Source organism: Ascidia mentula, chromosome 6, assembly GCF_947561715.1.
Source record: "Ascidia mentula chromosome 6, kaAscMent1.1, whole genome shotgun sequence".
NCBI lineage: Eukaryota > Metazoa > Chordata > Ascidiacea > Phlebobranchia > Ascidiidae > Ascidia > Ascidia mentula.
In genome coordinates, this window is record NC_138571.1 from 5,701,590 (window position 1) to 5,725,821 (window position 24,232).

General features: G+C 38.8%; 3 protein-coding genes and 1 pseudogene across 3 annotated transcripts; 3 read left to right on the top strand and 1 right to left on the bottom strand.

The window, feature by feature from the left end:
• Nucleotides 1–5,527: 5,527 nt before the first annotated feature.
• On the top strand, nucleotides 5,528–5,908 carry LOC145907000 (small ribosomal subunit protein uS13 pseudogene; annotated as a pseudogene).
• A 7,751-nt stretch (nucleotides 5,909–13,659) lies between these two features.
• Nucleotides 13,660–15,500, top strand: LOC145907001 (uncharacterized). Its single transcript, XM_082994444.1, has 2 exons — nucleotides 13,660–14,844; nucleotides 15,492–15,500. Exons 1-2 carry the CDS (start codon nucleotides 13,660–13,662, stop codon nucleotides 15,498–15,500), a joined length of 1,194 nt encoding a protein of 397 aa, XP_082850570.1.
• Nucleotides 15,501–15,556: 56 nt separating this feature from the next.
• LOC145907002 (uncharacterized) lies at nucleotides 15,557–16,282 on the bottom strand. The gene has a single exon (XM_082994445.1). It carries the CDS (start codon nucleotides 16,280–16,282, stop codon nucleotides 15,557–15,559), a length of 726 nt encoding a protein of 241 aa, XP_082850571.1.
• A 6,686-nt stretch (nucleotides 16,283–22,968) lies between these two features.
• LOC145905395 (uncharacterized) lies at nucleotides 22,969–23,837 on the top strand. The gene is made up of 2 exons (XM_082992584.1): nucleotides 22,969–23,457; nucleotides 23,637–23,837. The coding sequence occupies exons 1-2, from the start codon at nucleotides 22,969–22,971 to the stop codon at nucleotides 23,835–23,837; spliced, it is 690 nt and encodes a 229-aa protein (XP_082848710.1).
• The last annotated feature ends 395 nt before the right edge of the window (nucleotides 23,838–24,232 follow it).

Consider the following 24,232-nt stretch of genomic DNA (forward strand, 5'->3'; position numbering starts at 1 on the left):
TTCAGATGGACGAAATCTAACTTTATGAAAAACAACGCTGCCAATTATATTCCTATATCTTATTTCCGCTGAGTCAAAAAAGTCAGTGTTCTAACAGGTTGAAATGGACAATATCTACGGGTAAAGAAGCTTTGAAAAACCAACACAATTTATACAGAAGGTCTGTAATCTATGAAAAAAATTCTTATACCAACCAACAAAACAGGTAGAAACATTCTTTACATCGCACTGGACGTCTGCGTGTTGCTGCTTCGTTTCATTTCTTTTTAGTTCTCAGTTATGTCTACAAACTAACAACTTTTTCGAATGCTTTAAAAAACAAAATTCAAACATATTTTACATAACTGTTGACGCTACAACAATTTCTTTTACCAGATACCGAATCGGCGCCAGTGTTGTTAAACAGGAATTGAAAAAAGAAAAAGGGTTTTTGAGGTGCTAGTCCGCCGGCTGTGCAACCCCACTTTGATTGGCGTTCTCAGCATGTAATCCCCGGTGCAGGTTACAATATCCATAACTCACCTGCGTCATCCTATGTGACTTTTCGCTGTATGAGATAGCAACTTGTGTCCAAACTTACCCCTTATAAAGTTATACTGCAAAATCAATGCTGAAAACCTTGGCGTAAGTTTCTTCCAAATGTTACGGTAGCAACAGGAGCAAGCGTGCCTCTCAGTTGTCTATAGACCGCCGAACATAACATTATGCCAAAGTCAGACCAGCATAGTATATTTATAAACGTCAACAAACATCCATGTTCTACCTCCTGGTCTATGGAGAAAGACTGCGAGAGTGTTTGTTCGAAAATTTTAAAGATAAACAGTTAAAAGTTTTTTGCGCTAGTAGTCGCTTTTCTAATGTGGAAAAACAGTGCAGACGACTTGACGCACGATTGAGTTATCATTCTATTTCACGCCTCGTCTGATTTTACTGCAGTGTTTTATCTTGTGGTTCTCTAAGTGAATCCGCGATCCTTTAGGTTTACTCAAAACGATAAATGTATATTACCTTTTGAGTCCAAATTTATAAGTGTTTATATGCGACTCTTCTACCATCACCGGGCAATGCTTCCCTATACGAATGGAGGCAGTTGGTAACTTCTATCTGAGTCACAAATTTGAAAAACTATATAAATGTAAAGATTTTCTCAAAAAAATAATGTTATGTGAAACAGTATGGGCGTCATGCTGACATACGTCACCGATGGCAAAAAAAAATATTTGTCGTGTATTTGTTTAACAAATCAACATTGTGCCGTAATGTCTTATGCGAGATGTCAGAAGATTATGGAACACCAAAAGACGGACTACATACAAACGTCATATAGTAATTAAATCTGTTCAAGGGTTTGCCAGGAAGCATCTCAGTGTCCGTCGTTTCCGATGCAGGTCTGGCGAAACACTTTTCACATGTGGCACACTAGGCATGTGGCTTAAGCATGTTGTGAACGGCCTGCACATGAACATCAAAGTGAACCTTCCTAGTATATATATTTTATTGCATGTTTGCACTTAAATTCTTGGTCCTGGTTGTACATTGAATATACTTTCTTTAATTTAAAGGATTTTCCCAGGTGGATGCGGTCAATATGTTGCTTCATAACAATGGAATATTTGAACTTTCTATTGCACAAGGGATAGAAATAAGACATCTCGACGGTATGATTTCTCCTTTTTTTGAGATTGTAATTTTGCCATTTAGTTCTTCCATAAATGGTTAAATAACCTACTGCGTAACAGTATCGCGATTCGTTATCTCCAGGTCGTTGCATTAGAACAGCCTTACAGTGAATGTAACTATTCTATCAGTAGGTGCTATTTTCTGGAGCAACATCTGACAAGTTGCGCAAACAGCTATCTTCATTCTAGACAATTTTCGCACCCTCGTTGATTTCAAGTGGATGGAAGTGCTAGCGAGAAAGTGTAAAAGTTTTTTCAACCATACGGATATACACCTCACGGCATTTATTCTCTGAGATAGACTTGGATCGTCAACCCCGGTGTTTCCCGAAGAGTGCGTAATTACTGACATTGTTAGTATATGTGATATTTAATACACCGATAAATTGCAAGTTCTGACAAAAAACAAGGGAAACAGAAAGGTTATGAAAAGGAAGTTTATTTTTACGGTATAGGATAGTGCTCAATAATGAATACCGGTGCCGTTGCTAGGTGGATGTAAAACTATAAACATTTGTTTTTGGAAAATTTTGTTGTTTTAACCGTCCAGAGCCCAGAGACCATAACTTACTATTCAAATATCAGCGATATACATAGAAACAGTAATGTATGGTTGCGCAAGTTGTAAAATTTTACCACAGATAACGACTACAATCAGTATTTCTAAGTAAGTTTTGCCGGATAAAAATCCTCTGTAATAAAAGCACGCAACAAAGCAATCGGTGATGCATGAAGGTCAAATTTAGGGTTGAAAGAGCAGGGATGCATAGGCCTATGCTGCTGCCAAGGCGATTTTTAGCGTGTTTGGGGCAGTTTTAGTGATTTTTGAGAAAGCATCAAATTATTCAAGAGGATTTTACTCAAAAAGTAAATCACAGAATGATTGGAGAATCACAAAAAATACATTTGTTTGTCATTTTGTGTTAGGCCCACCTCTTGTTGCAGGACAATTACATTTCGTCGCACGGTCGGACATTATTTTAGATAAAAAGGATGCAAAAATGTGGGTTGGTTTTGTACAAGAAATACAAAAAAACTCATCCAATTTGCAATTCATTGTCGGTCCCAAAACCTAGCAGAGGAACTCTATGGGTCACGCGCACAGGAATTCTTGTTCACAGAAAAGCAAATTACTTCGTATTCCGATAAACCCCCAAAACATGATTACGGTGATTGGATACCGATATGGGCCATAGATATCAGTACACCATAGAAATATCGTTTTTCACTTGTTACATCACTGACTTTTTGACTCAGCGGAAACAAGATATAGGAATATATTTGACAGCGTTGTTTTTCATAAACTTTGATTTCGTCTATCTGAATCCAGTGTCATGATGGATGATAAACAAGAAATCATTGGTAAGGATTTATTGTCGATTAATAATATTAGTTATAACCCGGTATTAAATTCTTTATAGAAATCGGTTACAAAGATCGTGAACGAAGTCCATCTGTCGGAACGGACGCTTTTCAACATGTTGAGTCGGACAAGAAAAACCTGATCAAAGTAAGCCAAATAAAAGAAGAGCTTACCATGTATGTTGATGGCATGGAAGGCAATGTAGAAGATGACCTATCAACATTACATATGAAAACATACTCTGATGGAGATTCCGATGGGACTAATATCGAGGAATTATGCAGTGACTATTCAATAGAATGTACTGAAGGCGACGAAGCTAACTTGGAAGATTCAAATCATTCTGTCGATCCCGAAGATACGTTGCCCCTAACACCTCATGAAACTTATTCTTCTGGTAGAAATCATTGTGCTGATAATGCAACGACTTCTAAAAGACCTCTGAAAGGGACACGGACAAAAAAGTCGGTTCCCGAAAAGTACAAATGCGATTTATGCGGCAATTTATACAACAGTAAACGTGCCCTGCATCATCACGACCGACATTATCATAAAAAAGTTGGAGCTAATCGATGTAAAGTGTGCGAAAAGACATTTCACCTCCAGCAGAACTACAAAGACCATGTGGACTCCCATTTAGGCGTGCAGTCACATCGTTGTAACATCTGCGAAAAGTCGTACACCTATTTAAGCAGCCTTAAAACCCACATTAATCTGATTCACTACAACCAGAAACCCCATGAGTGCAAGTTGTGTTTCAAAACATTTGCATTTAAATCAATTCTTGGAAAGCATATGAGGTCTCACACAGGCGAGACGCCTTATTCGTGTTCTGTATGCAATACGAAGTTTAAACATTCCAATCATCTGAAACGACATATCGACCGCGACCACCAGAAAAATACAATCCCCCAAAAATCAAGCCAGCATAAGCAAGCCCAGTGTGATATATGCGACAAAATCTACTCGAGTAAGTATCATTTAGACGTCCATATGCGAGCTGTTCATTTCATGCAAAAACCACATGCCTGCTCCGTATGCGGAAGGTGTTTTGCCACCAAATCATCAAGAAATTCTCACACTAAAACACACGACAAAAAGATCAAAAAGAAAAAAATAATAATTGTCGATCCTTGAATGTGATTTGTTTTGCGAATTTGTGTTTTTGATTCTTTATTTTTCAGTAACCCAAATACAAAACATTTCAAGAGCATTTTGGTTGCGGTAGAGACAGAATATTGTTGATAAAATGTATCATATGAATATAATGTTGGTCATAAACGACTATGTTGTGCCGTCAGCTGTTTTTATTGTACTATTGATAATGGCAAAGCAACATCCGATGCACTTGAGATTTAATACAGGCAAGAATTCATACAAAAATTCATACCGATTTCAGACTTTCCAGCAATGTAAAGCGACATAAGAAATAAAACATATCTTTTGCGATTTCTCACTTGTAAGGTATTCGTGTCTCATAGACGAAGATTTGTTGACACGAAATTCTCACATTAAATGTAAAATAAAACAAGTTTCGAAATGGAACTGAAGAATAAGCAATGTGGAGCCAATAATATTAATTTGTGTATAAGCTGCAGACAGATGGCCACTGTTTCGACCTAAAAGGTCTCATCAGTGCAGCTGGTGTGACTATAAGACGAACTTTGCAGACCAAACGGCCAAGCAAAGACTTCCACTTTGTGGTGACTATACAGTCACCGTCATCCGTTGGGCACCAAACTAGGTGCAACCTTAAAGTGGAAGTCTTTGCTTGGCCGTTTGGTCTACAAAGTTCGTCTTATAGTCACACCAGCTGCACTGATGAGACCTTTTAGGTCGAAACAGTGGCCATCTGTCTGGAACTTAAGAATACTTACATTTACACTTTACACCAGGGGGTGCCAAATCCTCTTCGTCTGGCGAGCCACAGGTGGTGTTATAACGAGGCTATTAATTTGTTTGTGTATGTTCTCGCCTTTTGCTTTTTGACGTTGTCTGAAAACTGTGACGTATCATTCTACGTGATTGCGACACATTACAAGGCCACAAAAGGTTTACTGCGATTTTTTATAATTTTGTTAAGTCATGGGAGTTGCGCTTGTGGTTGGGGTTTTGGCTGGGAATTGATTTAGCAGTAATTACGTAGGGTTCTCAAAGAAATAAGGGTTTTCAATATTTTGCTATGGGCCAGCCGACGATTTTTTTTGCAGGAATCGTGTTCGGATATTAATTATGTTACCTGGTTCCAATTTTGAATAACAGCGCTTTTAGTATAATTCTCATTTTCTATCATACCCGCCCCGCTATTATCCAAATAAGATAGGGTGACGCTTTTATTTCTTTTCCATGATGAGCCCCACATAAATTTAAATAAGGCTCGATTGATTTTAGAATTTTATTTTTTGGGATCATATTTTATGGAAATGTAAGCACAGCGGCACCACCACCACCAGTGACCACCAACATCGATGGCAGGCGTAACATTATGTTCGTCATGACCGCCATCAAGGGTGTGGGTCGGCGTTTCAGCAATTTAATCTGCAAGAAAGCTGATGTCGATCTTTTCAAGCGGGCTGGCGAGCTCACCGAAGATGAAATTGATCGTGTGGTTACCATCATGCAGAACCCGCGCCAATACAAGATTCCTGATTGGTTTCACAATATACAAAAGGATGCCCGCGATGGCAAGTTCAGCCAGGTCTTGTCTAACCTGCTCGATAACAAGCTCCGTGAGGATCTGGAACGAATGAAGAAAATCCGTGCCCACCGAGGTCTTCGACACTACTGGGGTCTCAGGGTGCGCGGCCAACACACTAAAACCGCTGGCAGACGTGGTCGTACCGTTGGTGTGTCCAAGAAGAAGTAAACATTTGTCTACCAAATTTTGGGGCTGTTCTGCAGTGACCACGTGGTGCCGCTGTGCGTACATTTCCATAAAACCCAGTGTTGCGAACAGTTTAACAATTTTATCAACATTTCTATGTTACTTGAACCCATGTGTGTATATGTGCACATTTGCATTACATCATTGGATTCCATTGTCTCACACGGCTTGATCACTGTTTTACTTGCGGGAAATAGCCGCAGTGATCGTTGACATTTTTGTAGATTAGACTTTGTCTAGGTTCTAGTCATACTTTCAATGTTTGTGAAATCTTATGTAGACTTAAAGGCCTGTCATGTGCCTCTTTCAATGTTTTGTAAGCCAGTTGGCTACGTAGCAAATTTGTGACGGTTGTTTGTATGTTTTGGACGCTAAGCTAACTCCACAGAACCTTTAGAAAAGTGGAACTGTGAAGTTCAGAAATCTCGACAGTGCCCTGTATGACTGCATGCTCTAAACTGCGCCCGGTTTGTACTGACTGGCTGCACTGAAATGGTCCTTTGTCGGACACCAGAGGCATGTTGCCAATCGATATAGAGACTATGTTGTATCTCAACATGCTGTATCGATTGTATCACATTGTCAAAGCAAATCATCGCGCTCTAGCAGATAGTCCTGCAGCAGTGCTTCAATCCATGCCCTGTACAACTGACCGAGCTAAACTACGTCCAGTTTTTACTGACTACCCCAATGCTGTCTTGTTGCTGATGTATTGTGTCTCACCCATTCTACACCGCTATCAACCCGAGTTTGTGAACGTTTAAGCGTACTGATTCGTTGTTCCTTCACTGAACAATATATTCACTGAAAACCAAGAGACTGGGGTGCGGATGTAAATTTCTGACTCAGCGTACCTGACGTTGGTACCTACGAAGACCCGATGTAGGGAGACCGATAGCGTAGGCCTATGCGTGACTTTATTACTGAAAATAACACCCAGCATTCGGTTTACAATGGAACGCAGTCTGTAGTTTGTTCAAACCTTCAAGCAAAAATTACACAGGCTACCTTAAAGCTAATAAAAGTCATTCCAGCAAAATGGGAAACAAGTTTTGACATAGAAATAGATAGATCAACCATTTTAACCCGCCTTAAGACTATGTTAATGACAAGTTTACGAATATTATGCGTCAGAAATTAGAAAACCCCCAAGAAAAACAACCAAACAAATGGGAAACCTACACGCAATCGTTTTTACCGAGTAAAACTGATTAATTTGTTCTTATTGGTAGCACGATTTTGTATTTCAAAATGTAATTTAGTTAAATTGTACGATTTTGAAATATTCTATAGAAAAGTTCAGCAAGTTACGACAGCAGAACAAAAAATCCACTGTCAACTAAAAACGGCGAAGAATTCAAACTAAAATGGAATACGTTCTTATTTAACCGCGGTTGTAGGAAACGTTCTGTGTGATTTTGTTAGGCTGATTTTAATCCCACATTCCTTGTAGCATGGAAAGTATGTTAGAAAATACATGAACAGAAACTTGGACATTGACATGAAGACACGTTTCGCTCGTCGTGGGTCCAAGGCAACTGCTGACCGAGTGCTGTTTACACTTTTCCGCTGAAACGAACGCCTGGTTACAGTTGACTACAGGAAGAGAATTGAATGACAGATGATAGATTGGAGAACAAAGGTTTTGAAGAGCTGCAGACAGGGTGTGTACACACACTGTTTCGACATGTAAGGTCTCATCAGTGCAGCGTTTGACAGTTATGTCATAACCTGTTGAAAGGTTATGAAATAATGTCGACAAAAAAGCGACAACGACGCATTTCCTGCTCCTTAAGAAATGCCACTGCAGCGTACCAATTGATTCCACTCGGCTTGCAGCTGTGCTGAAGCTAGGTCTGCCTGTGTGTTCTTGCTGTAGACTACGAAATTTAAAATCCCGTTTTCTTCGTTTATTAATGGAAACACATGTTTGCAATGTCAGGCGGTTTAAAGTTTAATTTGTTCCAAGCGCGTTTAGAGTTTATCACGTGACTGAATTGCAACGAATCAACCATCAAAAAAACGTGCGAACGTAACAGCGCGATGGCGAGAATAATGGCAGGCCGAGGGGAAGAACGATGACTACGCGGGCGTTTTATAACGAAGTGTCAGGAAAATCGTGGTTGTCCAGCAGGGTGTCCGAAGCTTGTTTAAGTTTTGCAGGAAAGCTTAACTCCGCCTGTGTCTTTTCCGTCTGGTATTCGCAGTGTGCGATCAAGAAACAAGCGTGGTGACCAGAACTAGGTCAGGGAAACCTGCGTGTTGCTACACCACCATAACTTTTTTCTGCTGTTTACATACTTTCGTGTTAGATCATCTTGTGCACACGTAGAGGTGGTTGTTTGTTTTTATTTTCTGGTCGATCATCATTCAACATTTTCATCGAAAATGAATTGCGAAAAATATGAAATGACGGCTCGCTCTGGTCCCCAGGAAAACAGTAAGTCGTACAAACCGGTTATATTATCTTGGTGTGGAGAAACTACGATCTTGTTGTCTGACGCGGTTTCCCAACCGCTGTGAATAAAGCGGGAAAATCATAACTATTTTTTAACAACTTTTGACGTCACTATTGACGCTTACTCCAAGCTTTGTTCCGAAATGACATTTATTTGACAACATGTATTATATGACGTCATAACCTTTACATAATGAAATGTCAGTAAAAATAGGCTTACGTAAGAGTTGAAATATTACAATCACAAACTCAAGAAGAAAGATACTAGACCCCGTAGCGTAAGGCATTGCTGCAAGCTAAATTACCCGAACAATCAGTTGACGAGGAACCTCAGCAAAGCGCGGAGAAAAAGAAGTTGCCACAATTACGTTCTGAGCTTAGAAGAATGAAGATTGTGCTGGTGGTGCAGGGTCTGGTTATTGCAGCAGTTCTCGCTCTGGTAAGTTTCATATCAGTAAGAAATTAGCTTTGCGTCAAAAAGCAATGGGTAAACGTAAGTTGAAGCGTAATAAATCAACCCTGTGCTTTGTGAAACGAGATACATCAATCATGACCAATATGAACTTTCAAGTTTCGTTTCAGGTTTGGGAGCTAACATAGATCTTGTACGCTTCCACTACTTGTAAATACTAATGGAAAGTATAAAACAATGTTTGAAACAAAGTGTTTCTGATTACTGTCAGTTGGTTTATTTTTTTAATTTGTAAAAAATCGATTTCGCCTACAGCATACGCATCATCAGTTTCTGCCAATAAAATGCATTAAAGCACTCGAAGCAACAAATGAAAACAAAATTTAAATGATCAGCACAACTGCATCTACGTAACTGCAAACATCACAACAGTGCAAGGCCCTCTGACACCGGAAGCATAAATTAAGATAAGGGAGTGCGAATGAAAATGATAACGACCCGCAGCACGAACGTACGACGTAATTCAACAACATTGTGAACAATGGTAAAATATGTACTCCATCCACAAAACACAACACCAGAAAAAACTGCCAGCAACTGCTAACAAATTCGGGACAGAATCATTTTTTGAATGTTTATTGAAACTTGGGTGCGGTTCGGCCATTTGGCTTCGCACACATCCAGTCCTTTAGCCATAGGCTGTTCCACAAATACCACCGAAAATCAACTTAAAATGCTTAGGCGCGTTCCTGCCGGTGGGTGCGCGTTTGCAAAATGGTGGCGCAGAGCCGTCTTGTCGTTGGTTCCCAACTTGCCTTTAGCTGAATTCCAATCTTACCGGTGCTGTGTCCATCTTGTTGAAAATTTATTTTTGGTTTTTGGTTCGTGCTGCGGGTCGTTATCATTTTGATTCGCACTCCCTTATCTTAATTTATGCATCCGGTGTTAGAGGGTTGTGAACTTTGCAGTTGTGTAGATGCAGTGGTGGGAGACAGCGTGCTCACCATTTCAGCTTTATTTTTATATGTTTGCTTATTGTAGGTACTTGTAGCTTCGAATGTTTTTATGCATTTTATTGGCAGAAACTAATGATGCGTATATGCTGTAGGCGAAATCGATTTTTCACAACTTTTGAAAGATAAACCAACTGACGAGGCTAGTTTCATTCCACTTTAGAGATCACGGAATAAAACAAAATATTTTTCAGGATTTGATGCAGATCTTCGTGACCAATGGTAGGAAAATATGAGACTTTATGATATTGTGAAAGCTGACACCTATATACACAGGAAGTTATAATTAATTGAAACAAAGAATTAAATTTTAGCGGTTTTGTAATAAAAATATTTCCCTTTTTCGTACTTATGTAACCGAAATTAGTGAGTCCTCCTAACTTGGTTAACACCTAGGCTACTCTGCACTGACGACCTATTGCAAAGACCTGGAGTCGCACGACCAAGGTGGCTACTTTTGTAATAAAACAGAAAGACCCTAAGAAGTGTAAAAAAATACTTAAAGTGCGAATAAAACAACGTTTGTTCTAAAACTTGCACCAACATGACATTCCACTACAACTAACGTCGGACAACAAATACATTTCACGATCTACCACCAAACTGTGTTTACAACTCGCTACCATTAGAGAACTAACTCGGCTCATCCCATTATTTCCGCCGCCAGCGTGTTAACCAATCATTACAGCCCATGTTTGCCACGTAAGCGTGACTACTTGGGCGTATAAAAACAAGTAAAAAGGCGAAATAATCACAAATATGTGATAAAAGGTGAGTGCGAAAATAAACAAAGAAAAACATGTGAGTTAAGGTGAAGTGAAAATACAAAATGAAATAAAGCGTGTGAAAAATAAAACGAACAATGATGTCTACACCCCTTACGTAAAAAATTGGTCCTACTCCTTTAGGACGCTTTTGTTGATATGTCGCCGATTTCGTTGTGTCCGACTATGTCGTTGGTCGTCGCCGCAGCATGGTTTATGTCGGCGTCCAAACCTTGACCAAAGTCCAACAAAGGGCAGGTAAGCAACACTGTATCCTGTGCAGTGGGTGCATCCGGTGTGTAGATGACTAAATTGTCAGTGTCGTGCAGTCCGAGCTCATCCGCCAGCGTGTTTCGGAGTTCTGTTTCATGGTAAGGCAGATTTGCCTTTTTCAAGCGGTTGTAATGTACTCGCTGGCCGTGTTGTTCAAAAACTTTGAAAGGGCCTTTGTACGGTTTTTCTGCATTCGCCTCCATGTCGTCGTCTATTGTATTGTTCTTCCATTTGAATTCGTTAAGCCGTCCGGGTTTCTCTGTCTTCTTCCTAAGCCGGCCGCAAGCTGGCTCGTAGCGGAGTCGTTGTCACTTCGTGATCTGGAGAAATGAGATCGGCGGGTAGGCGCAGTTCGTGTCCTGTAAGTAGAAAGTGAGGGGATAACCCCGAGCAACCACCGCCGAAGTCGACTTGCGTTGTACGAAGCAACCAAAGTGCTTCGTCTCATTGTTTATTAGCGCGTTGGACGTAATTGCGGAGCATTGTTATGATGGTGCGGTCGTTTCGTTCGACCCCCGTTTTTCTTATTTCGCTGACAGTGTTCGCATTTACGGCAAGAAGTCTCTGTCTCCTCTCTCCACTTTAGTCAGTAAAAACGCTGTGACAGTTTGCTCAGGGTTTTAGCATTTCCTTAAAGTGTCCCCCGCCATGTACCTGGTTGCCACATGCGGACAGCACTTCGCTGCTCATGGCAAAGAGTACTTCCTGTACATTGTTTAAACATAGTACCAAACCCCAATATAGACCTGTTTGTCTCGCTTCGGAGCTAGTATACATGTTTTTTAGTTGATACTAATGCAAGTGTCTCTATGAATAGTCAACAGTATTTACAGACGTTGAGCAATGATCATCGCCTCAAAATCTCCTCGCTGGGCCAAAGTGAACGTTTTTCTGGAGTTAACGGTAGTTTGGTTTCAGTTGTTGGAAAAATCACTTTGAATGTTAAGCTGGGGTGGCTAGATATCTTCACGCCAACAAAGGGTAATGAATATGAGTCCTCATTTTTAATAGTCTCCTCCGTGCTGGGATTCGCCTTTTCGCCAAGAACTTTCATAGCATTTACAAAGTCCTCAATGCTTTCCTGTAGCAACTGCCGCCGGTCAAACATCATCGCGCGTGTTTCATGGAGTCGCTAGTGGTCAGAACCTTGCTTTCGGGCGCGGCGAATTAACTCATCGTACTTCAGGTGAAAAACATTGCTGTCGTTTCCCTGAACTAGCCAGCGGAGGTCATCATTAATTGGTGTTAAAAAAAGATGACGCTTTACTTCCTCACTGGCTTGTAAGACTCTCACAGTAAGATTCAAACAAGGAAACAAACTGGCCAAGATCTTGTCCCGGTATAATGCGCGGTGGCGATAAAAACAAATAAAAAATAATCTAAAACGAAGTTCTCTTCGTCATAAAACGAAGAAATTCAGTCCCAACAGACTGACCTGGTTGGTATTCAAGGTAAACTGTCTTACTACCATGTTGCCATATCATCGCCACCTAGTGATTACTATTGTAACTATCTATTTTCTGACTGCATTAATACCCTTTATGTATAGAGTATATCTTGAAACTTAATTAATACCAGTAAAAAATACAACCGAACCACACAAAGAAAACCCGGTGTAGTTTTTTACACTTCTTTAAGTCTAATCTGTTACCACAAGTGTGGTTCTAGATACACAAAAGTATATTTTCAAACTTGTCTTGAGAATCTGCACGTGTGAAATCTACAAATCTACACGCCATTTTAATATCACATAAAATTAAGTATTTTTGGTTTATGAAAACTTTGTTTTGCAAACTATTGTCTTCGATTCTTTCGGGAAACATTGTTTTTTTTTAACTTCTTTCATGTAGGCCGTTGTATTTTCGTATAGCACAAAATAATAGAATGAATGTACAGGGAGACCTGCCTTTATAGCAGGAAATTCAATTAACATTCCGGCTCAGAAATTCTGCGTATGCAAAACGAAGGGTACGAAATAAACACAGAGTGCGAAATGAGTATTCTGTTGCGTACCACAACATAGGCCTTCTACCAAAAGTTATGTTGTCTTCGATCGTTGTTGTTTGATCATTTGATCGCTGTCTTTCTGAAATATTCCCACATTTTGCACTTACACATGTCTTCCAAAAAAGATAAAACGTTTGTTAGATTGTTTGTTTAATTAGCAAATCACATAAACATTCTTTTGATGCAATTTTTCACTTTCTGCACAATAATATACATCCAGATTAACACACAAATAAACAGTAAAAATTTGTTAAATAAATAGTTTAGCAAATTTACTCAAACTATCCAATAACAAAACTTTCGTCATAAAACTTCGATCAGTGGAAGCAAATTCCTATACACGTAATTTCTTTACAGAAGCTCACAAACACATATGAAACATAGATGCTTTATATCTATATTTCCAGCCTTTATATTATACTGCTATTTTTTTTGCTGCCAGGCATACTTATTAATCAGAATTGTTCTTCTGGTACTCAAGTTTCTAGTGTTTATTTGAAACCGAAGTTTCGTCTGCCATCCGGCGAGACTTCCTCAGGGTTATGTTAGCAATATTGCATCAAGCGCATCAACACAAAAATCGCAAGAAAAACGCAAGAAAACACAAGAAAAAGGGAACTGGATAACACTGGCACCGCTTGTATCAACACGACCCATTGTTTCCTTTATTGGGTCCCCGTCCTACATGCTCGCCAAATTTATAGCAAGGATTATTTCCCCTTTGGTTGGGAACAGCCCATATCACGTTAAAAACTCACGTGAATTTGCAGCTGAAGTGAGGGACTTGGCAATAGCGGATGAAGAGTATGGTGTCCTTTGACGTCGTGTCTCTTTTTACCAATGTGCCAATATCGGTAGCTGTTGCTAATGTCATGGCACGCTTAGAGGATGACAGTAATCTTGAGCAGCGCACGTTGCTATCCTGTGAGGACATCACAGAAGGGCTGAAATTATGTTTGAACGCCACCTATTTTTCTATTCGTGGTGTGTTTTACCAACAGGTGTTTGGTACGGCGATGGGTTCCCCCATCTCTGTGGTAGTGGCGAATGTAGTAATGGAAACAATCGAGGATAAGGCACTCGCCACTTTTGCGCATCCTCCCCGTTACTGGAAGCGTTATGTCGACGACACCTTCGCCATCGTTGATGCACAGCTCCAGTTGTTACTCAACCACATTAACCATGTGGAAGATTCCATCAAATTCACTTTAGAAAAGGAAAGTGGTGGCACACTACCATTTTTAGATACAGAGGTTATCCGTGATGAGAAAGGTTTGATCAGCACTCGTGTGTATCGCAAGCCGACGCACACCAATCGGTACCTGTCGTTCAAGTCGGCACATCCGATACAGCACAAGACAGCGGTAGTGCGGTCACTGATGGATAGAGCCGATGCTCTGGTTTCCAGAGAAGAAGATCGTGACAAAGAGGTGAAGTTTATCAAGAATGCACTGCGGAAAAATCTGTATCCGTCATGGATGTTCAGAAGAAAGCCCGCGGTCAAGCCACAAGAAACAGCGCCAACTACCGGTACGATCGTTTTGCCATATATTCCTGTTTTAACTGACACGCTAAGGCGTATGATGTTGGACTATGGTATTGCGGTCTACACAAAGCCACACAGAACACTGGGCAAGATGGTGTCACACCCTATCGAGAAGGGTACGGCCCAACCCAAAGGCGTTGTGTATTACATTCCGTGTAAGGACTGCGGTGAGGCATACATCGGTGAAACCGGAAGAGCGTTGCAGACGCGGTTAAAAGAGCATTGCCGCGACGTTACAGCGAAGAACAGCCAGAGGACAGCACTGGCAAAACACGCTGCCACGCTCGGCCACCGAGTTAACTACGACGAGGTCCGAGTCCTAGAGATGGAGGAGGACCACACAAAACGTCTGTTCCTGGAGACGCTACACATTCACAAGAACAACCATTGTGTTAATGACAAGGAGCAATGGCGTCTATTTTCCAGCTGTTTACAACAACTTGTTGTAAGTGTTACGCCCCGCTACACACCTGGTCACGTGTTGATACAAGCGGTGCCAGTGTTATCCAGTTCCCTTTTTCTTGTGTTTTCTTGCGTTTTTCTTGCGATTTTTGTGTTTATGCGCTTGATGCAATATTGCTAACATAACCCTGAGGAAGTCTCGCCGGATGGCAGACGAAACGTCGGTTTCAAATAAACACTAGAAACTTGAGTGCCAGAAGAACAATTCTGATTAAGCCTTTATATTAGTTTATATGTGCGACAAGAACATTCCTATATCAACAATTACTTTGACCAATATTATCGCGTGAGAACCCAAATATCACGTGGAAACTGGCTTTTGTCCTCTCGAACAGAATTGTACATGGTTTAAAGAAAGTTGCAGCAACATGCAAGTTTAATGAAGAATTAAGTAATGAATCACCAAAAAACACGAACGAAAAGTGTAATTGTTCATGAATACATTGATAAGAGTTTTCTCCAATGCTCTAAAGACTGTGTTGTATTTAAATTGTTGGCACTTCTTGTGGGCAAAAGCAGGGCTCTTGATCTAACAAACTCGTTTTCATAGAGGAAGCTACTTAGGCATTTCCCCGGTAATAGCTCCAACATATGGTATCAAAAACAATCATTTATCATGTATTTCATTAGAATCTGTGAGTGGGTGTTGCTTTAGGATTGAACTTTGTGGAAATGATTTTTGGAAAACTATACATTCACACAGGCTTTTCTCCAGTGTGAGTCCGGGTATGAACCTTTAACTGTCCTCCAGTGGTAAAACGTTTTTCACAAACTTTGCATTTGTAAGGTCGTTCCCCATAGTGTATTCTCACGTGAGTCTTTAATGTTCCACTTTGCGTAAATTGCTTTTTGCAAATCTCACATTTGTAAGGTTTTTCTCCTGTATGTGTACGGAGATGTAGATTTAGAGTATTTCTGCGCCGAAAATTTTTCTCACATACATCACACTTGTGCCTTTTCTCCCTTGCGTGTGTTGCAATATGCTCCTTTAAATTCCAAGAGTATGTGAATTGCTTTTCGCAAACATCACATTTATAACGTTTCTCTCCAGTATGCGTACGAAAGTGTAGCTTCAAACTGCCTTTTGAAGATAATTTTTTTTTACAAATATCACATTGATAAGGTTTTTCTCCAGTGTGTATCCGAAGGTGCTGCTTTACATGACTAGCAACATTAAAAGTTTTTTCACATACTTTACATTTAAAAGGTCTTTCGCCGGTGTGAATCCTGATGTGATCTCTGAGCTGTGCATTTTGTCGGAATGACTTTCCGCAAATTTTACATTTGTAAGGTTTTTCCCCTGTGTGTATCCAACTGTGAGGTTTTAAATTTCTCAAAGTAATTTGTTTTTCACATATATTGCAAGTGAATTTCTTTTGTCCTTCTCTGGTTTGTATCATCGTGTAGTTTTTGGGTTGCATCTTTAAGGAAGAATGTAAACGTGAGTAGGTGTTTGTTGTTTTTTAGTTTTTTCAAGAAAAATATTTCGAAAATTACCTATTTGATTCCCACCTGTAAAACAATTGAATGTTTTTTAATATCTTTGGTGCTTTATTCGTCGTTGTTTATTATTTAAATATAACCTGTCTGTGTAAAATATAATATTTTCAGGAAACAATCTGTCACGTTCCGTTTTAACGGTTACGCAAAAGATGGGTCTGACTATTGGAAGTTCCTTAACAGCAACGCACTTGTACCCTGATCAGCAATAAACCTTTTCCTACACCTTTATTGTCTTATTCAAATAGAATGCTTATTCAAATAGAATGCAACACACAAAATACGATTACTTACAGACGTAGTAACACGGTTATAAATTTAACCCCATACACTGAACTACACTTTTGTAACTACACATACGCTAAATGCTTTTACGTGTAAACTTTTACCAGCACGGGTTTGTACTAAAATGAATTGTTTTAGAAAACATTGTGCTACTTATATCGTTTGGGTAACAATGACTGGGGTCAAAGCGTTAACTTTTTTCCCAGCAGTATCAACAATGGTGGCTGCAGCAAGTAACGGGCGACGCGATAAAACTGGCACATTCGGGACGAAAACAAAAGAAATGAGGGTGCGAAGCGGCCGTTCGAAACAAAAGATTTGATACGCACAGTAAACGTCCGGTGGTTGCGAGATATCGTCGCATGGGAATTAGGCCATAGACTATCACATTAGGTCGATCTATAACACATTTGTGACACAATCCAAACATAAAGCAATCTAAACCACTCATGTGTATATTTTTCTGGAAAAGTGCATGCTAATGTAAAAAAATGGTTTTCATCATTTCAACTGATGTAAGCATCTCACTCAGCAGAACAAATAAGGTCAGCAGCTACCTAACACAGGCATAAGTGTCACAATAACAACATACGGCTCCACTCGCCTCAAGACCTTTGATTATGTATAACACAACATGGAATAATCTTAGCAAACAAAGGCAAAAAAAACTAACAAGAACATCACGGATTCGTGAATCAAACACAAAAATAAATCCCTTCGAAACATTTATGTAAGCATAACACATTGCTATCCAATCATAAAAATAATCCAAAACCTTTCTTGCACCATACTGAAAGTATCTAGTGGAGTTTACAAAGAGTTTGCATTTAACTTACATCATACGTTTTAACTTTCACTACCTAACACCCTACTGTTAATAAGCTATGTAGTCGCGTGAGTTATAAAACAAGTTACATCGATAAATCAAGAACATCAATGCAAACTGTTCCTTTAACAATATTAACATTATTGTGCAACAAACTATACAATGGTAAGCTGAACCTTCTTTTTCCTATAATTGTCAGTCGTACTCCATGAACAAGCTTTATAATTTTTAACGTGTATTACCAACATGAACTTTTTTCTGTTAGTGAAATATCTCAATCAAACTGTTTGCGCAAGCCACAATAACTTAGAAAATAGAATGCGAGGCACAACGCTTGCAAGAGCAAACATTGATGAGAAAAAGGAAATAACGGAGCCGGACATGCGTGTGAAACAGAGTTTGAAACACACAATTAAGTGGAGAACACTGTGCGATTTTGAAGTTAGCGTTTGCCCTATTGTCAGACTAGGGTCAGTGGCAGTGCGAACGAAGTACAGGAAATGTTCACAACGGCCATGATTGTTCACAAATACTGGAATCGCAAGGCAGAGGAAACAATTCTCTCAGTAACATGGACTGGCATTTAGCAATTCCTCTTTGAAAAACAGTGTTTGCTACTTTGCTCAAAGCCTACAGATATTGAATATTTGCACAACACAGCAATCGCAGCAGTGATTACATTCATGCTGGCATATAAAATTAACGTAAATTGTATTTAATCAATGTCTTAGTTGCTATGCAGCGAAACCTGGTCAGGGTTATGGCGCAGCGATGCGAACATGCACAACAACAACACCAAACACACGTAAAGAAGACAAGTCATCACCGCTTGCATCATACTGCGATGTGACAAACGGCGGTGAGGAGAAACAATTACAAGAGGTATTAGTACATTACCATGTGTGTGTATAATTATGAAGTGATTTACAAAAATGTTTTATCAATCTCAAAAAAATTGTGATGCTTACGTTATATTATCTTTATAGGATACGCGAAGCCGTGCACGTGCGGCACTTGTCGTCGGCATGTGTTAGTAACTATTTCGCAAAAGAGGCGATTTTTTATTCTATCATAAATGCAAAACATTTGTACTCTTGTTGGTTAAACAATAAAGGGTTCGTAGTTGACAAGAATTGCCTGTTAATCCAACGATGATGTATTACTGGCTTGTGCAATATTTATTCCCTGGAGCGTTGACGCCCGCATTTACGTATCTCTAACCACTATCAAAAGTAGCGACCATCGCCCTGAAACGATGAAATCGTTTGCGACCAAGAAAACAACGTGTCAGTGTCTACGATTTGTCTGGAACCCTACACTGCACTATAACAACATTTTACTAGATGTTGCATTATGTAAAAGACAGTTGCAAGCTTGTGCAAAAAGCTATGCAATGCATTGTCTAAAAAAAGATTTCAAACTACAACATGATGTTTAAGTCTAGTTGTATTTCTATACCAAACGTATTTGTAACTTTACTCTTGGTTTACTGTTTACAAGTTGTTCTGTTCAACTTCAACAAAAGATAGTTTTTTCTGAAATCATATTATAGCTACGGATGTTCCTGAATAACGAACACGCATCTAAAACTGGGTACAAACCATTACTTGAATATAACTTTAATATCATCCACATGTTTGTTTAAACACACTGCTTTCCCTGTTTTTTTCTCTTTGTTCACACAGTTGGCTGCTCAAGATTCACATAGTTTGGCGTGTATTTGTATCACAATCTATGCTGGACATGAAGTTATCAAACGTTTGTGATTATGCGCGTTTGTATCTAAAAGTTGATATATTGTTCTGCTATCGAAAAAAAATCCAAATTCAGTTTTTGTTGAGACACCACAAGCGTGAAACATCTAATAGAAAATAATGTGGTATTGGTTACGCTTGAGTGACCAGGTAATAAAACAAGAAAGAAATGTGGTTCAACTTTTGACACCATTTTGGCTCAACTTTTGATGAACGCAAAAACAACTGATCGTGTGTGTAGTTTGGCAGCCTATATCCAAACGGTTGCAGTTTATGAATGTGTAATGTTGAGTTTTTAATTTTAAAGGTTGTAGTCAATAAATGATATGGGTTGTGCACGATAAAAAGAAGCACGACACGACATGGGGCTCTATAAATTATCAAAATTTGTCGTTGTTTTTTTTTAAAAAACTCCACACATACATCTTTTGTTTAAAAAATGGAATGTATATTTTAGAAGTTTCGCCTTTAAGAAAGACAAGGCTTTTTCAGGGAATAAAGCAAACACAGTGGTTTAATCAAAAACCAGGTCATGGAATTTTGTTTTATCGCCACAAGCAACAAACTATGAGTCATGTACATCAACATATTCAAGATACAAGGTTGGCAATTTTAAACAAAAATAAGGTTTTTATGGATAAGTGAAAACACATTCAAACAGTAGAACCATGTGGGTCTTTTCTTTGTTATGAACTAAACGTTTTATTGAACACCAACAGAAATTAAAAAATGCACTACCAGCAGTAGCACATATTGTACAACGCGAGCAACCAATTAACCAGAGCTACCCGTGTCCTAAGTTTTGTTAACTGGCGATAAGGGCTAGAGCGCGTATAAGCGTATATTGAGTTATGATTAATATTTGGTTAATTTGACCATGCGTCCCCGGCATAATCGAGTAAAACTTGGTATCACATGAAAACAGGGCCTTGAGAGATTTTATGGTGAAAAGTATTTGTCTGGTTACCTAGTATGTTTCCTAGTATGTTACGATAAGCTGTCGTTAGTTGGCGTCGTCGTGTTGCGGCATCGTTGTTGCGGCATCGTGGTGTTGATAATGGCTCATAAACCCCCAGTCTCTGTTGAGCCCATCGTAACACAAAAGTCAGTCTTTTACAAAAAAGTGCCTAACAAAGAGAATGAGAATTTAGCTCGTATACATATAAAGACTGATACGGCACATCTAATAATTTGAGAAGGTATTATTATCATATTTTTACTCGTTCGAAAGTTCATCACAAGAACGACTTCGTGTGAAAAAGCCGCCACTTCGTAAGATGGGGAATTTACTCGCGTCCGAAGTTTTGTTAACTGGCGTTATTTTTTTCAATAGCGTTCCTCTGGTGAACAACCAGTAAACAACAACCAACATTTACTAGGAACACAGTATATGTTTCTCCAGCAAATATTTCTGAAGATTTGTAGTTTTCCTAATCGTATGTTTTTGCCGTCTGTAACTGTTCCGTTACAAAACAAGCGACCATAATCGAGATAAATAACTTGAAAAAGTATTGCTGTACCGCTATTGTCTTGCATGAAGCACTTGCAACAATCACTCGACTAAATAGGAAGTCGATGACTGATTTGCAGTACTTTACAGTATATAATTTAAATGTAAGAAAGGGCAGTTTTAACCAATCAAACACCTCCAGCGTTGCAAAGTATGACAAGCGATTGAAATACATGGATGAATTTATGTCTAAATGATAAGTTTAATTCCGATGTCATTGAACTTGTGGTGTTAGAAGCCTTTTTCAAGGCAAATCAACCTTACATACAATGTATGTTAGCGTAAGTTAAATATTTGCAGATGTAAATTTACATGTGCCTTATGGCGACTGTGCTGCCAAAGAAATTATGTAAAAAAACAGAAAAAACTTTTTACAATGTTCCTGTGTGATTATTATGTTTTTGTGTTGTGCTTCTTGCAATCATCTGGACAATAAATTAATGTGTGCTTGGTAATGAACCTTTACATTCATTGCTTTAAAATCATTTCAATACGAACAATCCAAAGAAAGACAGCATCAATTTTATCGCAAATCTAGTCCAGCATTTAGCATGTTTCCGGACGCTGTATTTAAAGATATACTTGGTTTGACTTCTTTTTGACTCTTGATAAAAACTTGCAAGTTCCAAATGATCGATAGGCCACGCTTTCGCGGTCTGTATTCATGCTGAAAATGACAATTAGGTGAGCTTTTTCCCGAAAACGAAATACAAGTTATTTTTGGGTTCCCCCAAGAAATTAGTGAAATATTACAAGACATCGCGACACAATTGTGTGACATTTTTAAAATACTCGAGTTGTTTGATGCGACTGTAAAGTGTAATGATGTTGTTTACGTAGAAAACAGTTTATTTCAGTGATAACATTCTCATCACACACTAAATAAGCGAAACTTTACGGGTTTTTACTTCTAAGTAAAGCAAAGTCGTGATTGTTTGTTGTGATAACGTGCATGCTGCACTATTTGTTTTAATAAATATTTTGTTGCATATTTGGCTGCAAAAGAATCAATAAAAAATTTGAATCAATTTATCAGGGATTTGCTGCATGCAAATGTTCGTGTTCAGTCGAACAGTAGGTATTTTGACATTAGACCCAATTCGAAGATCGACACCTAATGGTAATTTAATGTATTTCCATAAAAGTTTAATAACAAACGTGGCGAATTGTCGTGAGAGTTTATTCACGAAAATTAGAATGTACAATGAGGAAACTACCGAATACGACCCAAAGTAACGGCATTAGAGTAGAATTGTGTCGTTACAAGGTTAAAGCAAGCATTATTCATGTCAACGACTGAGTAAAATTTAGTTAGTTTTACTATTTTTATTAGTTTTGCTATAAGCGCTTTGTTTATAAAGCATACTAAATTTTACGCAGTCGTTAAAATGATTAATATCCGTAAAAATACCCAAGCCTGCTGCGTTCTTTCGGGCTGTGTGTATGATAGACTTTGTGCGTTGCATAAGATGACGTCATAACTTCCTCCTTTGTGATAACTTTCCGTCATTTGTCACCTTGATGATAGTTTAGGCAGTGGCGACAGAAAAACAAGAGCAAAATGAAAAACATGGAGCAATTGCCTTTTCGAATCGATGTCATTGCATTCGTTGTCAACATAGAATCACACTATTTTGCAGGAAAGGAAAATGTCACACAGAAAATGTACGGTATACTTTCAACAGAGAAAAACTCAAAGCGTTAAAAGTTTTGCAAAACGCTGCCAGGCATGCCATGATACGTTCAAGGAAAGATTTATTATGTACTTGATTTTACTGCTCGCCGTTTCTAAATGGAAAGATTTATTATGTACTAAATGGAACGCGGCACTATAAACAATCAACTGATTTATGAATGTGAAGCTTGCTCAAGTTTGTGTATCAATGCCCACATACATTTGACAAGGCATGCCTTTATTTGAGGCATGTTAAAAGAAAAGATACATTTATCTTCGTACAATTTAGACTGGGATTAATTATGTATATATTTTTATGCAACTGATAGTTGAATAAAAGCACATACTATGCTATGGCAAATGAAAACTTGACAACTTTAAATCACACCGGATTAATGTCGATGCAAGTCGAACAAGCATGCTGGTGGATTTTGACTTTGATTTCATTGTATTTGGTCGTGGTTTTGGCAAGCTTTCAAGTTCGTCACGCCAAGAGATCAAATAGGAAGGATAATGGAGATCAGACGAAGTGGATTTATTTGTTCAGCGAAAATCCTATGTGTTTGGCAGCCGCAATATTCTCTCTTTTGCGTTGCGCAGTTCTACAAGTTGAGTTAAGTTTGGGAGCAAAGACCAACACAGCCTGTGTAATATTTCACGTCTTAAACACGGTATTCAACAACTTAAATCTTCTTGCTGTTTACATCACCTTGTGGACTCGTCAGCGTTCTCTATACAACTGCACAGCACTAAAGCAGTTTTTCAGTACTCCACTACGAGTATGCGGTATCTGTGTGATCGTTACTTTTCTTGTCTCCATGGTAGTTGTGACATCACTGGTGTTTGTAGGTCTTGAGCTTGTGACGTCGCCAAATGGTTGCATATATGTTGAAATCGAAGATACTTTAGGCATATTTATTGGAATAATGTCCTTTGTGTCATTGGTGGCTATGCAAATCTGTATGCTGCTACTGATTCTCTACCCCCTCATACGTCACAATGGTTTGTGCTGCAGAGGTCGAAGAGAACGAGGAGCACGAATTAATGTAAGTTTAAATTAGTGACCACAACCTCCCTTACGATCTAACAAAAGAACTAACCATTTCCTTCATGTGCTCGAGAAAATTGAAACTTTATTTTGGCTGTTTAGTAACTATTGTAACCTTTATTAGGTTGTGTGTTTGTCAGTTTCATAACAAAATTCACACTAACAAATGATTTTCAGGCTCTCATTGTTCGTCTGTCCATTAGCACTGCTGTATGCGTAATTTCCGACATCACACTGGGTTTAGGAGTGTCCATATACGAGGCAAAGATACACGCTCGGATGGTGATCTGGTGGTTGACGAATAACCTCAACATGATCTTGAACACAGTGGCCCTCGTGTGTTCATTTAATGATTGGCCAGTTCGTCTGTTCCCATAGAAATTTTGGTAACCGGAAATATGCAAACGATATTTGCAAGATTAAGGCAAACCTCAAACGATCTGTAATCGCATGTATTTTTATGCATTGAAAACAATTTCTTATAAATTCTATTTTTTTAAATATAAAAAAACAGTTCGCTTCACACGCCTGTCGATTCCAATGTATATTGAAGAGGAAATAATTCTAAATTAACCGGTTGACGGCAAATTTATTGACACTCTCAATGTCTCAAATATCTATAAGTAAAGCAAAATTACTGTCTTTTGTTTGCCTGTGACTCATGAAATTATAACTTTGCAACGCTATAAAGCAAACAACGCTATAATGTTCTGACGATGAGCGTGCTAACGCTGCTGAAAATTCAGTGTAGTGTGTTTTAATTTCTGGTCACA

Excerpts from the sequence above, each read along its gene's own strand:
- LOC145907001 (XM_082994444.1), top strand. The coding sequence starts at position 13,660 with ATGGTGTCCTTTGACGTCGTGTCTCTTTTTACCAATGTGCCAATATCG.
- LOC145907002 (XM_082994445.1), bottom strand. The coding sequence starts at position 16,282 with ATGCAACCCAAAAACTACACGATGATACAAACCAGAGAAGGACAAAAG.
- LOC145905395 (XM_082992584.1), top strand. The coding sequence starts at position 22,969 with ATGTGTTTGGCAGCCGCAATATTCTCTCTTTTGCGTTGCGCAGTTCTA. Across the intron at positions 23,458-23,636 it reads AACGAGGAGCACGAATTAAT|GCTCTCATTGTTCGTCTGTC; the intron begins GTAAGTTTAAAT and ends AATGATTTTCAG.